General features: G+C 40.3%; 2 protein-coding genes across 3 annotated transcripts; one reads left to right on the plus strand and one right to left on the minus strand.

The window, feature by feature from the left end:
• Positions 1 to 342: 342 nt before the first annotated feature.
• LOC121896321 (ATPase family AAA domain-containing protein 3-like) lies at positions 343 to 9,962 on the minus strand. Of its 2 annotated transcripts, XM_042410129.1 has the most exons (17): positions 9,650 to 9,962; positions 8,562 to 8,638; positions 8,326 to 8,427; positions 8,093 to 8,152; positions 7,927 to 7,996; positions 6,338 to 6,503; positions 6,094 to 6,163; positions 5,795 to 5,950; positions 5,057 to 5,113; positions 4,840 to 4,965; positions 4,086 to 4,210; positions 3,844 to 3,895; positions 3,687 to 3,757; positions 3,412 to 3,579; positions 2,981 to 3,089; positions 1,521 to 2,879; positions 343 to 1,322 (listed from the first exon to the last, which is right to left on the minus strand). In XM_042410129.1, exons 1-17 carry the CDS (start codon positions 9,843 to 9,845, stop codon positions 855 to 857), a joined length of 3,432 nt encoding a protein of 1,143 aa, XP_042266063.1. In that variant the 5' UTR covers positions 9,846 to 9,962; the 3' UTR covers positions 343 to 854. The 2 variants fall into 2 exon arrangements, with proteins under 2 accessions (XP_042266063.1, XP_042266062.1); XM_042410128.1 differs by having other exon boundaries at positions 343 to 2,879.
• A 2,438-nt stretch (positions 9,963 to 12,400) lies between these two features.
• LOC121895130 (succinate dehydrogenase [ubiquinone] iron-sulfur subunit, mitochondrial-like) lies at positions 12,401 to 15,967 on the plus strand. Its single transcript, XM_042407983.1, has 8 exons — positions 12,401 to 12,556; positions 13,701 to 13,834; positions 13,923 to 14,008; positions 14,172 to 14,308; positions 14,490 to 14,606; positions 14,855 to 14,956; positions 15,614 to 15,736; positions 15,827 to 15,967. The coding sequence occupies exons 1-8, from the start codon at positions 12,491 to 12,493 to the stop codon at positions 15,905 to 15,907; spliced, it is 846 nt and encodes a 281-aa protein (XP_042263917.1). The 5' UTR covers positions 12,401 to 12,490; the 3' UTR covers positions 15,908 to 15,967.
• The last annotated feature ends 2,141 nt before the right edge of the window (positions 15,968 to 18,108 follow it).

The raw sequence follows: 18,108 nt of genomic DNA on the forward strand, positions 1-18,108 counted from the left end.
TCTTGCTGTAATTATTCCTCCTGTTCATACTGGCCATTAAGAGATCGCTTCATAGTGCACTTTCAAGTCAATATCTTTCAAAGTTACTCGTTTCAGTGCCAGATTCCCTCTTTTTGTTACGATCCTTGTATTGCAACTGAACAGGAAAACACTGTCCATTGAGACACAAAGAGGGAATTATTTTTTTACTAAAAAAGACTATTTGAGAAACTCAGATGAATGAAGCCATATATTAGCTTAAATAAACTTTTAAATGCATTTTTGCTCAAAATGAAGACTGTGGATTTTGTCCCCCATCTTTTACATTGTAAGTGCATTCAGAGGAGATCTTAGTATGAACAGGAGGAAAGATTACAGCGAGCAAAACCTGTTTCAATGTTCATATGGGACCATTGTTTTAAGACAAACTTGAAAAACTGTCAATGTACCCTTTAACCAGCAGGACCCACTGTCACACCATGGAAGGTGAAAATAATATTTGTCAAGGTCAGGTCTCAACTGCACTGGTCTTGCTAAGAAGAGCCAGGGAAGAAATGTTCTTAATGAACATTTTGCCGACGTGTAATTGAACTCTTGCCATAACCGCTCAGCAAACATTTCAGATGGTCCATTTGGTGGATGTGTCCATACATCCCTTTACTCAGACTTCTGCAAACCTACAAGCATTAATCAAACTGTTAGCTTAATCTTGGCATTCCTGGGCATTGGGTTACAACGGTATTGATAGAAGAGCAGACAGAATTCAGGGTAAATGATTCAGACTTCTCCCTTTGAAAACATGAGGAATAAGGCTCAGGTGTTGGATTGATTTACAATCTTTTTTACAATTACATCTCATCAAATATCCCAAGTTATCATTTTGTTGGAGTAGAGTCGGCTTGAGGTTTGTCAGTGCCATCTGCACTCTGTTTTTTCTCAGGCTTCTCAGTTTGACTGGGTTCAGCTTCTGTGGTACTGGGAGGCTTCTCTATTTGACTGGTTTCAGCTTCTGTAGTACTGGGAGGCTTCTCAATTTGACTGGTTTCAGCTTCTGTAGCGCTGGGAGGCCTCTCAGTTTGACTGGTTTCAGCCGACTGCTTGGCGGTTGGACTGTCAAGAGTCTCGGACTGTCCTGACACAACAGTCTCTGTATCAACCTTGGTTTTTATGTCAGGAACAGCTGCTGAGTCCTTTTCATCAGGGACTTCAGTTACCCCAGTCTCTACCTCCTCCGCAACCTCTGTTGTTTTGGCTGTAGCCTCCTTGGCAGCAACCTCAGTGGTCTCTGGCAGTTTCACATCTTCTGTAGCTACAGTGTCAGACTCCTTGGTTGGTAGGACTTCCTTGGAAACCTCTGCAGTGGTGACCTCAGCCTCCATGGAAGCAGTCTCTGTAGATAATGGCTCTTTGACAATCTCTGTAGCCAGAGTCTCTACGGTACAGTCTGCAGCCACAGTCTGAGCCTCTTTAGCTACCTCTGAAGGTACAGGTTCAGTTTCCAGTGCAAACTCTGGTTGGGTTGCTTTAGTCAGTACGACTTCTGCTTCCTTGGAAACCTCTGCTGAGATAACCTCATCTTCCTTGGCAGCAGCCTCTGTAATTGAAGGGTCTTTCGCTGTTGCCAAAGTCTCAGCCTCTGCGGTAAACTCTGTAGCAGTATTCTGAGGCTCCTTGAGTTCTTCTGAGGCTGTGGATTCAGTTTCCACTGCAAACTCTGATGGGGTGACTTCTGCTTCCTTAGTAGTAGTCTCGGCAACCTCTGCAGCCATAATGTCAGACTCCTTCACCACCACTGTCACTTCCACTTCAACCTCTTTAGTAATTTGTGATGTTTCAGGCTCAGTTTCTACTGCAACCTCATTTGCGACCTTGCCAACCTCACTTTCCATCACTTCAACGTCCTTGATGACTGCTGCCTCCATCTCCTCTGCGATGGTTGCTACAGCATCAGTCACCTTGGCCACATCTGTTGCAATTACTTCAGCCTCTTTCACAATGTTTGCCACAGACTCAGTCACTTGAGCTACATTGTTTGCAATGTCCTCTGCCACTTTCATAGCATCAGTTGATTGCTCCTCAGCAGTCTTCGTAGCTTCAATTTCTACACCATCAACAGATGTGGCTGCTGACTCAGACTGCTGAACAACAGTCTCCTGGGAGAGTCCAGCTACGGTAGCCTCTGGCTCCTGGACAACCTCAGAGACAACAGTGTCTAATTCCTTCTCCTGAGCCACAGCAGAGACTGTCATTTCCAAGGGTGCCGCAATATCCTTTTCCTCCATGGCTACTTCTGTAGTCAGGGTCTCTTGCGCAGCAACATCAGTGCTTGATTCTTCTTTACTCACAGAAGCAGTTTCTTGGACAGTGGAAGCTGGTGTACCCTCAGCCTCTTTAACCTCAGTGACTATGTCCTTTATCTCAGGTACAACAGTGTCTGTAGCTGCAGCTGTACCTAAAACCTCCTCAGTCAGATCCTTAATGGCCTCAACCTCCTGCACCGACGGCACAGCAGTAGCTGCCTCAACAACGGTTTCAGCAGTTGGTGCAGCAACAACTTCACTTTCTTTGACCAAAGTGGCTGCATCCTTGAGGATAACATCTGCCTCCACTTCAGAGGGTAAAGGGGCTGCTTCTGCCTGGGCAGCGCTGCTCACAACCTCAAGCAGTGGAAGGATTTGTTGTGCGGATGTATCTTCAGCTTGTGCAAGAGTTGCGGCTTCCTGGCCTGCGATTCTTGAAGCCATTTCCTTAGGGAGGAGAACACCGACCTTGCCAACCCCCTCACCTGCTTCCGTCAGCAGCCAGTCCATTTTCTGTGCATGCTGCTTGATGGCATCATCAACTCTTGAGTCAATCATCATCTCGGTCAAAACTCCATCTTCAGAAGAGTATGCTGCAGCCTTCCAAAAAAAAACCAACAACAACAAAGGAAATAAAAGTTTGGCTTTGGATTTGTTTCTAAGCTGATTCATATTTTGCATCAACAGGCTTTTCTTCTTACCTGCCAGGCCACACCAAGTTTGGAGATTTCACGACCAGACATGCCCTCTGCTCGCATTGCAATGTCTGAACACTTCTGGCCGTAGTCGAACTGAGCCAACTTCAACCTCCTGTTGAGGTAAAGAACAACAAATGAGCCTTGAGCTTCAACTTGTTCCTATCATTGATCTTACATACATTATTGGTTTCATCTAACCAATACACTCAGCTGCAACAGCTACCGCACTACTTCCTGAGAACTTAAACACCATTTTATGAAAAGCCATAAGTAAGACTCAGACAGCACTTTGGTTTCAGGACTGAATACATTATACACACCATTATGCAACTTGAGCTAGCGAGGCGACCTCTAGGGATCAACGCTTTCCTCTGTGGTAGTAAATCACCTCTGCTGTACAGCAGCAGTAACTGAAATACAGTAAGTGTACTCACTGTCTCCCTGTAGTGGCAGGACCCAGGACAAATTTGTCGAAATACAGGCGCACCAATCTCTCTCTCTCCTCCTGCTCCGGTAACGCAAAGTTCACAATCTCATCAATGCGGTCATTAATGGCCCAGTCGAACTGTTCTGGCTGGTTACTAGCAAGCACCAGCATGAACCTGAGAGGAGAAAATATGACTACTTAGACCGGGTCAGTGACCTTTTCAGTCATGACGGCGACCTTTTCATGTCCAGCCATGCACAGTTAATACTGTAAGATACTAACTTGTTGCTCTGCTCCCCAGTGCGGTAGAGGAAGGCATTGAGGGTGGCTCTGAGGTCCTCACTGATTTTCTCCTGCAATGCAAAAATCATGACTTGTGAATATTTGATTAAAACAGAGGGCATCATCATCATGCATATGACACTGCAGCTGAACTCACTGTGGCTCGCTTACGCAGGAATGCATCTGCTTCATCTACAAACAGCAAGAGGCTGCAGAGGATCAGAGAACATCAAAGAGAATGAGCTTAATAACCGCCATTTTCTTTAAGGCTTTTAATGAAATTAGCCAGTCAGATATCAGCAGATATATATGTAACAAATCTACCCTACTTGACTTTTCACTTTTATACATTGTTGTGCTGATTCATTCAGTGTTGATGGAACTAATTAAATGGCCTACCCTCGCCTGCTGGTGCTTGCCCAGTCAAACACCTTGTGCATGGCGGTAACTCCATCCCTCCCCATGGGAGCCACGTCCCCACCTGTCATGATGGCATAGTCCATCCCTGAATGGAGAGCCAGTTTCTGAAAGGCAATGGAAAGAGCTTTGTTCAGAAAGGGCCAGATGGGCAAAAAAGAAAACGATGCTATGCAAAACCATCTTAAAAATATTAAATAATAAATTAAAGATATGGAAAATATACTGCTATACAGCTGGAAAAGAATTGAAATTTATCAAAAGCTTTTTGTACATAAAGATTTTAAAGATCTGTAAGGTTGTGTGGTGAAATGTTTCATTATCAGTCATTGCTCTGGTATTTTCTGTGTTCAGCAATCATTGCTCATGCTAACAACCTGGTTCTTACAAACCAGTAAAATAAGATGATTTCAGTCATGTGGGAGGAGATTTTTGCCAGAAAATACCCACCAGACTCTGAGTATTAGGTAAAAAAATGTGAAGGTTTTTGTGAATTAACTATAACAGGTGCAATCAATAGTGCAGAAAATATTAGAAAAACAAAAGTGCACACAAAAAATTGTGAATTATTACTTGGACAAAAAAAAACCAAAAACACAAAACACTAATAAAATACAATGCCGGCCGGGGCCCTTTGGTGCATATCACACTTCTCTCTCTCATCCCGTTTCATGTCTGTATCTATACTGTGATTTGTTCAATAAAAGCACTGGGCAGATTAGTGACTCAGCCACACCTTGGCAAAAAGTGTTTTTCCAGTCCCAGGGGGTCCATACATCAGGATGTTTCTGTACAGGCCTTTGTTCTGCCGTGTGTTTCGAGTAGCAATGGCAATGTCCCTCACACGCTCCTCCAAAGCTGGCTGCGTGATTCAGAGCACAATGACAGCATTCAGCATTTCAAGTCATAAAACGACTACATAAATATCAAATGCAACAGATATCAATACTCACACTGAGCACTACGCCCTCCAACGCATCCTGAGGTCTGCTTCTCAGACGTTTGGTTGTCTAAAATATTTGGTTAACAGAATATACAGCAGGTTATTGTAACAGGAGGGAATTGCATGCCAACTTGTTTTACTGATCACCACAAATCATTTAAAACAGTTACAACTATCACAGGAGTTATATTTGATATCTGAGTGCTTATAAATTTAAGACTAACTAAATTATAGTTTTATTATCTACTCATAACATACTGTACAGAGAAGCTTCATCATTCAAAGTACATCATTCTTGTCTATCATACAAATTTGGGGGTAAAAATGTGTAAAAATAACCAAAGCAGCAATGAAAATAACTACTCGAAACGTTCAGCGCTCATCCACGCCTTATAATTTTGGTGTATGAGGAATAAAATTAATGTATTCATTCATTTTACACACTTGGTATAACTGATAGCATTTCTGAAGTTTTCACTATTCTCATGTTATGTTCTAAAGCTCTCCTAAATTCAGCCCATTTGGCAGGATTAGCGGGACATGCTGCAGATAATAATTGAGTAAACAAATCCACTTAAACTATTTCTTGTCAGAAAATACAGTTGATACACTACCAGGTGTTAGACTGATGTTGAAAACCTCGATTAAAAACAGGACTCAGTGGTTCTTATAACCAACAAAATAATGAAATAATACGTATGTACATCTAGAGCTACATCTAGCCTTATATATTTGGATGCAGTTTGACCTTGATTGGGTGTTTGATGGCCTCTGCAACAGTAATCCTGGAGGTCTCTCGGACCAGTGAGGGTTTGCCCAGGCGAGCCTCTATGTAGCGCCCAGCCACCGCTGTAGCATTCCTGGCAGAATACACTCCTGCAGCCAGCAGGGTTAACCCAGCGACCTGTGGGGCGGAAACAAAAACAAACACACACACGTTTTAAACACACAGTATATCAAACATGAGGACCGCTGCTTCCCACAATCCTCTGCGGTCCTCCTGTGGTGAAAGTGTGACAAAGCGTGACAGGTCTGACATGGATTTACCGTGGCTGTGAGTTTGTCCCAGTCAGAGACGAAGGCCCTGAATCCCTCCCCAAACACCGTTCCCGCCGTCCTGCCAGGAACAAAACCCAATTATCACACTGACTGCCTCCACTGTGGCAGCCACAGTCACTGCTGCACCCTGGGATTTTTGTCTAACAGCTAATGACAGCCGAGGAAGATACTGGAAGATAACATGCCAGTTACCCTGAGGATTAAGGAAAGTGGAAAGTCATTTTGTCCTCACCTTATAGATTCAAGGACAGTTTGTCGGTGCTCAGCAGCTTTCAGGCGGATCTGTTCCCTGATCAGGTCTGCGTTTTCCCTCTCCACCTGCGCGCGGGCTTTGGCCTCCGCTTCAACGCGAAGCAGGTCATTTTTGTGTCTCAGCTCCATTTCATGTTCGATGGTAGCTGGGGGGGAGACACAGACATTAATAACTACATGCTTAAGATTACTTCTGACAGGGCTGAGCATCTGACCTACTTTAAATCAATTATTATAACACAAAGTGAAAACTAGATTGAACTGATTAAAAGTTTCTTTGCACTTACAAGCTCTTCTAATATGGAAACCTAATGCATTTGACAATGAAGTGGCCACTAAGTAAGGTATGATTTACCTGTGACACAGCTCACAGCGGCCTGTAACTGACTAGTCCCATTTTCCTGATAATGGCATTTTTAACTTGTGATATACATTTTTTCTATAGAAGTGCAAACTCACTACTGAATTATTGATAATTTTGTGACTGCTTTAATTGAGCCTGCTCTTTATTTATCATCTCATATTCTGTCTCTGTCATTTAATTCTTTTTTATTGCTGTACAAGATGCTGCAATGACAGTCAACATACAATAACTAAAAAAATGAATAGCATTGATAATAACAGCAGAATTCATTCATTTTTTGCCACTTAGGGGCAGCAGAACATGCTGTAAACACAAAACTGGACTAAATATCATCTTATAAAGTTGTTATGGTGAACATACAACCAAACAGTTGCCCGTTTACACCTGCAGTAGACATGGAGCAACATTCATTTGGAGTCGTGTTTCTCTGGTTTCTCCTTTTAGGTCTGGTTGAGGCATCTATCCGGCTCTTTAGCTGCTAAATGCTCCTCTGTGTTCACCAGCCAGTTGCTAACTTGTTTGCTGTTTAGTGCTGGCAGGTAGCGTGCCGGATATGAGAGCAGCTGGCTGCTGCAGTGTCGGATGATAATTTTCTGTGCGTTTGTCATTACGTGTGACCTCTTTCACGGTACACACAGTCATGTGACCCATCGTTAATGTAAGAACATTGATTAGGAAAGCTTTAAATTAATATTTTCTTCATAAACAATCTATGAAATCAATCAAAACAATAAGAACATAGCTCTTTTTGTTTTGATGATTATGATTGTATGTACCCCCCCCCCCCCCCCCCCCACCACCACCACCTATGTATTTGTTTACATTTTTGGTTGTTTGTTTTATATTCCTTTTTGAATTAAGACAAAAAGAGGAGTAGCCTGGCTAATGAGAGCACAGACACAATGCAATTGCCTAGTGAAGAGACAATTTATCATGATGCTAAAAAATAGAATATTAACATTTTGTGAGTCTTATATCCAAAGGGTGTGGTGCGCAGGCCATACAGAGACTGTAGAGAGCCACAAATCTCACAGCAACTCATGTAATCTGAGTCACTGGTCAACACCCTCATTGACCCCTGCAGATATATTACAGTAATTCTTTGCTATGAAGCAGCACAAATCCTACTTATTGCACTTTTAAGTGGGATAATAAAAGAGTTTTTATATGACATCATCAAGGGTGCATTTGGTTTTATCTTCTACCTTTCCTCATGGCCTCTTGCTTTATCACTGAGTCCTCTTGCTTGCGAAGGTTCTCCTCGTTGAGGAATTGCTGTGGATAAAAAAAAACCAAAAACAACAACACACCATGAACTCTGCATTCAGGTACAGCTGATATTTATTACAAGTGTCCATTCAAAAGGATTACCTGTTGCCTGAGTTGATCATCATACCTCTGCCTGGCAAGTTTGTCTTGGTATTGTGCCCTCTAGAGGTGATACAACAAACAGTCAGTCTAAAATATACTGCATACTACTTTTTGGTGAAAACTTGGAAAGTGGGAATCACATCAGAGGACTCCTGTAATCTTCACACACACGTTTATTTTTGTCATGTTTTACTGTAAGAAAAGGATCAATGTGTTGAATGTTGTTTCCGTACTGCCTGGTTTTGCTTTGTCTCCTCTCCAAGTGTTTTCCGTCTCTCATCCTCCTGGATGCGGATCTGTTCACCCTTCAGCTGCTCCAAAGCCGCCTCGTACTCCTGTTGGGGAGGATAGCGTTGTGTTTACTGACATCAGGGTTATCCTATCACTTCTTCTAAATGCAGTATCAGTTCATCACAGAATTAGGATATGCCTGACTCGGACGATGAACCCCCCCTCCACAAACACCTACTTTCACTTTACTCTGATGTTCCAGCTGTACAGTCTGCTCCTGCATACGAGCCAGTGCCAGCGCATCTTTGGCATGTCCTGTTGAAAAATAAAAAACACTAAAAAAAACAATAGCTGCACTTTTCTGTATAATATACTTAAAACAGCCACAACAAGATGATGCAGAAGGGAGTCTATTTGTAGAAAGCATATGCTGCAATTTAAAGGTGAATACAGTGACCATCGTTAAAAACAGGTATGTACTGTGGTGGGTAAAAATACCCCATGTAGTAAACAGTCCTAAACATGTTCATATGCACACAGTGACATGCGGGGACTGATGTGAGGAACAGGTGAAGAGCTGAGCTCGCAGGGACACTTTGTTCTCTTTGCTCACTGACACGCCCACCAAAACTCTCCAACTTTGCTGCAGACTGTGGAGGTCAATTAATCCACTTGTGGCGAAGTAACAATTACATAAACCTATAAGATCCTGCATACACACAGAACCGTGATCTAATGTGTCGTTAATCTGTAGCGAGTGAATGCAGCATTGTAAATAATCCCCCCGCCAAATTGGAAGAAGACAAAAACTGCACACCAAACTCCATTTAAAAACACCCGAAAAATACATAAACCGCAGAACTCCTTTAGACTTAGTTTCTGATAAAATACATCACATTCAGGAAGGTCATATATTATTGTAGTATGCTCAAATTGATTTATTTTGTTTATTTATTCTTGTCAGTCCTTGGCCTTGTGTTTGATGGAGGTAAAACAGTTATGAAAGTTGAAATGTTATTATTGTGCAGGTCACTCTGACATGTAATATGTGCCGAATTAAAGTATTACACCTGACAGATTAGCAGTGATCTGATAACATGATATTCAAGGTGTATGTTTTTGCAAATTACACGATTAACTTTAATCCTGACATTTTGTATGGACTTCGGCGTGGAGCGCTCTCATCCGAAAAGAACACAACGTGCCAGTTTTTCATGGGAAAGTTTGTCCAGTTCAGTAGGGAAAATGTTGAACTTTAAAAAATAGCACATGTACGATGAAAGAAAGTAAGATATTTATTTTTAATCTGGGGTCATTTATACGCACGTGATTTGTCGAGTTCCTTTGCAGCTTTTGCAGCTCTCTCAAGCCCAGTCGGGTCAAAGTTACTCCACTTATCTCCGGGTTTGTCTCCCCCCGAACCTCCCGGTGTTCCCCCGGACCCTTCAGAGGGAGCAGCCCCAGTCTGATCCTCCACCGGCGGCGACCCGGAGCCCTTCCCCCAGCCGAAGAGCCACGACATGCTGCTTCAGTAGTGTCCAAGCTGCAGGTTGCAATGTGTCTTTCACTACAACTGACTGATCCCCACGGTGCTTCTCCAGACCATGCTTGTTGGGACGCTGCTGAAGTCAGCTTCCGATTCGTAGTTTCCGATTTTGCGATGCCAAAAAGGGAGACTGCACTGCTTTTTTTCCATGTCCAAACCACATTAGACCAAGTCCTGATCAAAAACCACTATATTTAGACTTGTCAAATCTGGACTAGATTATCACAGAGAAGCCAGAGATTCTTTAAGACACAGTTTCAAATTTGTGAAACCTTTATTCTATTTGTGAAAATGCCAAAAAGGAGATTTCACTGCATTTTTCACATCTAGACCACATCAGACATGATACACAGTGTGGCAAATGACCAGGCTACTGTGCAGGTCTACAGTATAAACTCTTTGGATAATGGGGTAATGAGGATTATGTCTGCAGGCAGGTGTCTGCAGGTCAGGTGACTGGCACTAACAGTGAGGACAGGTGGTGGGTAGGAGAAGAAGAGCAGGGTCTAGAGTGATGGTAGATGTTAGTGGACAGATAAAAGAGATGAATTAAATGATTTCTTGATCAAATGTTGATAAATGTGGCTGAATTACTTCTAACACTGACTGCAGTAAAGGCTTTTTTGCAAAAGTGAGGAAAGTAACACTGGCAGAAGCCGTGAGAGAGGTTGAGTGTGAGTAAATTAACCAGTTGACCAATCTATGAAGATGTTTTGATTGTTTTTCAAAAGGTAAAAATAATTAATTTCAAAATAAATTTTCTACTTGAAGTGAGAAAGACGAGATCTTCAACCAACAAAAGTTATGTTGTGGCGATACTGTAAATCACTGTTTTTCACGTTTTCACAAATAGAATAAAGGTTTTTACAAATCTGAAACGGTGTGTTAAAGAGTCTCTGGCTTCCCTGGGATAAACTAGTCCAGATTGGACCAATATAGTGGTTTTTGATCTGGATCTGGTCTGGAGCTGAAAAAATAGTGAAATCGCCCTTTTTTTTGGCATTGACGAATCGGAGGCTGACTTCAGCGTCGTCTTGTTGGATCAGAGTCAAGTTTACCAAAAGATGAAAGGAAAACTTCCGTTAAAAACGTTCAAAATAAAACAATTATTGTGCAACTCATTTATATAAAGTGACGTCATGGGAGGGGAGGCTGTGGTGGATAAATTATAGATGCCCCATCTACAGCCTGTATGTGTAGTATATGTTCTGTTATTTAGACCATGTCTGTATATGGAAAAATGTATAGCGTTTTAAAATCTGGTCAGCAGAAGTTACACTGTAAACTCTCAACTTATAGTATGTTTGTTAGTTGAGTTTGTGTCTAAAATAATTAATTCAGGTAACAAATGTAACGCTTTAATTTTGAAAATGTGAAAGAATAAAATTTCTGGCATTCAGTAGCATCTGATGTTGTTCAATACATCTGTTATTATAATTCATCAGAGGTGCATAATACACAAGGATAATTAGGCTGACAGTTTTACAGTTCATAAAGAAACGGACTCTCTGGACAGTCAGAAGTGAATGTTCAGCTTTATTGACCACGTGGACAAATATTATTGATTAAATATTTAAACGTACATGAGAATAAGAACTTTAAATGCATTATCATCAAAACTGCTGACTGTGTACATCTCTGTCCAGTGATGTCATGCATATTGAATGAGAACAGACTGGCAGTCATTACATCATTATGATACATTATGATACCCAAAATAGACATAATATAACTACATAGTCAGAGAGTGGCTCCTATCTGTTTTGGCCTTTATTAACGCCACATACAGTGAAAGGTCTATCATCAGTCATTGTTAATAAAATCTAAGAGTGCAAAAACTTTATTTTTGCAGCAAAAAATTCAGTAACTGAATATTACAAGAAAAAACTACGGGTCAAGGTCATACTGAGTAACACTGTGTGCTCAGTACGACACAAACTCTGAAGTAGTTCATTATGATGTAATGAAATACTGAAAATTTATTGAAATTAAGAGAGAATTTACAACAAACTGCACAGTGTGATATATATATATATATATATATATATATATATATATATATATATATATATATATATATATATATATATATATAATGGAATAAATTCAGTAAAACTTGCAAAACATTTTTTAAAATGATAAAAACGGCACAAGTTCACTATTATCAAATATGATAAAATTACAATCATAATAATCATTACAGAGTTTAAATGGATCATGCATACCAACATTATCACTGCATATTTTCAGTAATGGATATATGTAACTGACCCTCGTTCACAATGAGAGTTGTGAAAGACATATGCTGCGTTCACTTGCTGTCGGACATATACATTATTGACGGGTGAAGTTTACATTTACGACCCAGCTAAGTTTAAAAAAAATATGTCTTTACATGTAAATAGGACCTCTCACTCGTCTCCAGCTGCAGTACAAAATATATACAGTAAATGCGCTGCTTTTGTTTTTCTGACGGTCTGAGGAAATAGCGGAGTGGAAGCACTTGAAGGCAACAGCCATGACGCACGCCTACGCTCTCCACGTCACGTGGCGCACATATAGAGACAGAAGTGCTACTCCGGGCTGAAGAGAAGATCCTATACCAACACTCAGATAGCAAGATGTCGGTGGTTTGTGTCGCTTTAAGTCGGAATGTTTTATCTGTGAGGAGCCCTGGGATGATGGTGGTGAGTTCAAAACCAGTTTTATTCAGTCTGTATTACTGTAAGAGCAGATACGCCCCATGAGGCTATTGTGAGAGATATACTGTATATATGCTTACAAATATGAGTTTGTGTTGATTTATTGACTTGTGAGTTTATTCTAGGCTACTGTATATTATCCCAAGAAGTGTGTGACACTTGCTGTGTTTTTAAATGACCTTTAACACACCCTGCTCCGAAGCTGTCTGTCTAATAATGTGACAGAATATTAAAGAAACCTATTCCAGTACTGGCTGCTTCACTGTACAGCATGAATGAGATTAGTAACAAGTTAGATTAAGCAAAATAATCCATGTTTCATTGTCAATACGCTATAATAGATGTGTGGTAAACCTAACCATTGTGAATGAGTTGAGTTGTTGTGCAACTCATCCTTCCTTCTTATAAATACTTGAATGTGAAGTTTGAGGGGTTTGTTTTAGCAGTTATGGTTAAAAAATATCTTTGTACTACTTATAAATATACAGAAATGTTAAAGTTGTTGTTCTTAAGTCCATATTTCTTTGTCCTGAAGGAGTCAGTTAGGTAACCAAAGACTCCCAAGTGATGTAACACTCATGTCAGTTCACCCGAGCTATCAGCAGGGGGAGACTGTGTACCATCTTATGCAAAAGGAGCATTCAGAATAATACTATATACTGCTGTTTAGTGGCCATAACATGATATAATTCTAACATGATAGCGTGTTTCAAAGATTGTAAGTGTTATACCTTGTATTCATTCTTGTCCAGTCTGTTTTTTTCTGCATACTTTGTTGGTTGTTTTGATTTTATGGTGTCTGCTGTTTAGTATAAAATGTTAATTTTCTTTAGATTGGTGTGATATAAATAAACTGTCATTATTGTTGTTGTTGGTATGAGTTGATGTGTTAGTCCTAGCACTCTGCTGTAGCTGCAAGATAGAATTACCAAGTGCTTCCCAGTTTAGCCTTGGTGTTGTAACCAAAAGCCAGGTCACATTATGATGTGTTCCTTTGTACATAAGACATGCTTTTACTACTCCTCATAGTTTACTCTTACCTGAAAGAAAGTGCTTCAATGTATAATAAAGGAATATACTTAACATAATTCATATATACCACCTCTCTGGTTGATTGTCTGTGATGCAGATGGTGCGGCACGCTCAGACTGCGGCCGCTCCAGCTCCTGAACCCAGGATCAAGAAGTTCCAGATTTACCGCTGGGACCCTGACACCGCTGGAGACAAACCACGAATGCAGACATATGACATTGATCTCAACACGTAAGACATGACAAGCATTGTTGAGCGTCATTTGACTTTTTAATGTTATCAGTGTCATAATCTAATGGTACGTTCCTCTTGATATTAGCTGTGGTCCAATGGTTCTGGATGCCCTCATCAAGATCAAGAATGAGATTGACCCCACACTCACATTCAGACGCTCCTGCCGCGAGGGTAAGACATAAAAAACATTTGTATTCCACTTGCACATAATGATGTAATTAGTTTCTATTCAGATTTCAAAAATAATCAAAGCAAAGGAAACATACTAACAGGATTATGTGAACCTTTGAACCAGATTTCAGTCACTAATTCCACTGATTGTGTATTTCTTCAGGAATCTGCGGCTCGTGTGCCATGAACATCAATGGAGGCAACACACTGGCATGCCTTAACAAAATTGACGCCAACACAAGCAAACCTACCAAAATCTACCCGCTCCCACACATGTATGTGGTCAAGGATCTGGTGCCTGTAAGTACTGCGAGTGCAGAAAAAGTTAATTTACATGGTTGTATTTGAAAGTGCCACAGCAGATGTTCATGAACATTAAAGTGTGATAATAAAGAGAATGACAATTAATTTAAAAAGCAGTTAATAATTGAACAGTAGACTCATATGTGGTGAATTTAGTTTTCTCTTGTTTCATTTCCAGGACATGAGCAACTTCTATGCACAGTACAAGTCCATTGAGCCTTACCTGAAAAAGAAGGATGAAGCTCAAGAAGGGAAGGAGCAGTATTTCCAGTCAGTGGAGGACAGGCAAAAACTGGTAAATAAACTTCTTTCTGTAACCAGTACATATTTCACACAAATGATACTGCCCATCCTCTGACCACTGTGTTGGAGGTCTTCATATCTTGGCACCAGGAGTCAAACAGAGGAGGACGACTCTATAGCTCAGCCACAACGACATCACTGATACATCTGACTGATTAAACAATGCTAACCACAGAGCTTTTCAGCTCACCTGTCTTTTGGTAACATATCTGATGTATTACACTGTTTATAACCCAACAGGACGGCTTGTACGAGTGCATCCTCTGTGCTTGCTGCAGCACCAGCTGTCCCAGCTACTGGTGGAACGGAGACAAATATCTGGGACCTGCTGTGTTAATGCAGGTGGGTAAAAATGCTTTGAGAACATCCATCTTAAACATATTCAGCAATGAGATACATGTCCCAATAATTAAAAAGCTAAAAATGGTTACTAGAATTAAAGTCCATAGCCACACTAGGGGCCTTGTGAGGCTGTGATGCTCATTACACCACAGAAACTTATATTTTATTTTACATCCCTACAACTACCACTAGTGGGGTAAATAATGTGAAGTTTAACCTGAAGGTGGCGCCAGAGAAAAGGCCATGTTGTTGATATATAATCAGATCCTCTGCTCAGTGGCCATTGTTGGACATCTCACATTCAGGTTTAATTTGTCAACGTCAGCTGTATTTCAGCTCAGTGTTGATGTTAGGACTGGTATGTTAACATGCTGATGCTGGTGGCATTCAGCTTATTTTGTTCTCATTCATCTAAAAGTGCAGCTGAGGCAGATGCAAATTCAGTCGTGACTTTAAGAGGTATCATGTCAGGAAGTGAAGTGTTAGACAGGTGGAACATTTGACCTGCTGGTGGTTCTAATATATTTTTTGAGATATTTTACTCGGGTCAAGTTTTTGATAGATTTTTATAGCTGACACAAGACCCGATACACTTTTGTGACAAAATGATTCATGACTGAGCTGACAACTGTTGAACACAATGTCATTACTCCGCAGGCATACCGGTGGATGATTGACTCCCGTGATGAATTCACTGAGGAACGTCTGTCTAAACTTCAGGACCCCTTCTCTCTCTACCGCTGCCACACTATCATGAATTGCACTAAGACCTGCCCCAAGGTACTTAAAAAAAACATTCATACTCACATACACTCACAAAGTTAACACAGTTTTGGTTTCTCACTGTCTCTGAAACACATTGCTCCACAGGGGCTCAACCCGGGGAAGGCCATCGCAGAGATTAAGAAGATGATGGCAACATATAAAGAGAAGAAAGCAGCAGCTACATGAACATCTGAAAATCCTACTGGCTCAAGATCCATTAATAAAAATAATAACACCTCAAACTGAGTTTAGAGGAAGAGAAGAGCCAAACAGGAACTTTTCATTGCACATCTTTAAGATTTGGGCACCTTTTAATGATTTTCATGAGTGTGTGAGATGTGAGCGAGTGCGTGTGTGTGTGAGTGTGATTGTATAAGGATGAAGAAGACGGAAAAGGTGCTGGAAAGAGCAGGAAAGTAAGATAATTTGAGTGATGCAACATGTTGGACCACATTTCTTCTATTTGTCTGCATAGTGAAAATACTCAGCTCTGTTGTATTTACTCTCTTGGAAAAGCTGACACAATTGTATTCAGACTGTAAATATTTAAATATGTGTTCATTAAAGATGTGTTGAGCTCATTGTGAAATTTAAAAGTATGTTTTCAGATTAGGAAAGAACAAAGAACCCTTTTGTTGGTTGCCTTACAATTCAATAAGCTGGCTCCACACAAAAATAGATCATTCTTATAAGATCAATTAGGAGAACTCATTATAATGAAATATATTCATGCTATGACATTTTTATGATAATAACTTATCTTGTTCAATAATCTAAAAAAATGTCTTTGTATAATAACACTAACAATGGCTCCGTTCTATTCAGTGTCCCAGTAAACCATGACAGTATGAACAAAACCAGCACCCTGAAACCTGTATTTTAAAAGCTTGTTATATTATCCGTTGTGTCAAATCTTCATCTGAAAAGTAACTAAAGCTGTCAAAGAAATATAGTGGAGTAGAAAGTACAATATTTCCCTCTGAAATGTAGTGGAGTGGAAGTATTAAGTAGCATAACCTCACATCACATCAATGTGAAGTTTATTATTGATGAGCATTAATATTCATTGCTATCAGTATCATGAGTATGTTGGAGAGCATTTATGATAGAATTGCATACTGGGTGAACATAAGAGTGAGGCCTCTGTTGAAGCTATATGAAACTGTGCAGCTGTTTCACCTGCAGAAAGTCATAGCCACTAACCACATGCCATACCACACCATATCACACGTTCTAGTTGCAGAAGCACTGTATGAAAAAGTAGAATAATTGAAGTGTAACATATGTTTAGGACAGAGGAATTACCATCACACTGTTATAACAGCCTAACGAGGACGTAACATACACCTCTATTGACCACAGCAGCACCAAAGAATCGAGAAGAACCGGAGCTACCACTGATGACAACTGTAACTATGCCACAGTTAATATACCAGCAGCACTTCAACCACAACCTGTATCGTTGATGAACTTGCAGACGATTATGTATTTATGAGGTAAACAGAAACGAGGAAAAGTTCATTTGAGCTTTAATGTAAGACGCAGGACTGGTTGATAATATCACAAACAACAGAAAGTGTCTAATATTTTGTGAAGGTGTGCAAGAAGTTTGTAGTTGAACTGCCAATCAAAGCTTAATCCTCAAATAGGAAAATCTTGTAAAATGAAACACAAAAATGTCCACAGACAACAGCAACTGGTTGTGGAAACATGAAGCCCAGAGCCGTTTCTCTCCTGAACACAACTGTGCCTAACTTTTTATTTGCAGACACAAGTCAACAAAATAGGTGTAGTCAGTGTTTTTGCTCCTAAGAACTATCCCACACCAACCAATTATACTATTAAATAGATATTTAAGTTTGAAAACAGCAAGATGAGTAGTTTCTGACAAACTACAGCTAGTTACACCACGACCTGAATGACTCACAATCTTGATGTATTCAGTGTGTCGCTTTCAGTCACCAAAGTCAGAAAAGCTGAACTTAGAGAATGAAAAATTTTAGCTGCCTAGACTTGTCTTAATTAACGTTGTTTACAGGCTCAACTGTTTGTGCTTCTGCCACATTATCCAGTTCATGATGGAGAATGTAGTTTGTAGTTATTCTGTTGTTGCATTTCTAAAAATATTTGAAAGAAGTCATGGTAATAATCTCTTCAATTTAAAGTCAAACTTTTAAGGTTCTTTGCTGCAATTGAAATCTAAGAATCTATATGTGCAGGTGTGTTAAGATCTGTGGACAGAAATACATTTGTGAGGCTGAAGCAAAACAGTTTCCTCTTCTGCTCTATATGTACAACTAAATAATCAGTGTGAGGGTAAGATAAGTTATAGCGCTGCAGCCTGTGATTTAGTAATAGCATTCAAATGGAAGTCTAGACACTGGCTG

The sequence above is a fragment of the Thunnus maccoyii genome, chromosome 4, assembly GCF_910596095.1.
Source record: "Thunnus maccoyii chromosome 4, fThuMac1.1, whole genome shotgun sequence".
In the NCBI taxonomy this organism is placed as follows: Eukaryota; Metazoa; Chordata; class Actinopteri; order Scombriformes; family Scombridae; genus Thunnus; species Thunnus maccoyii.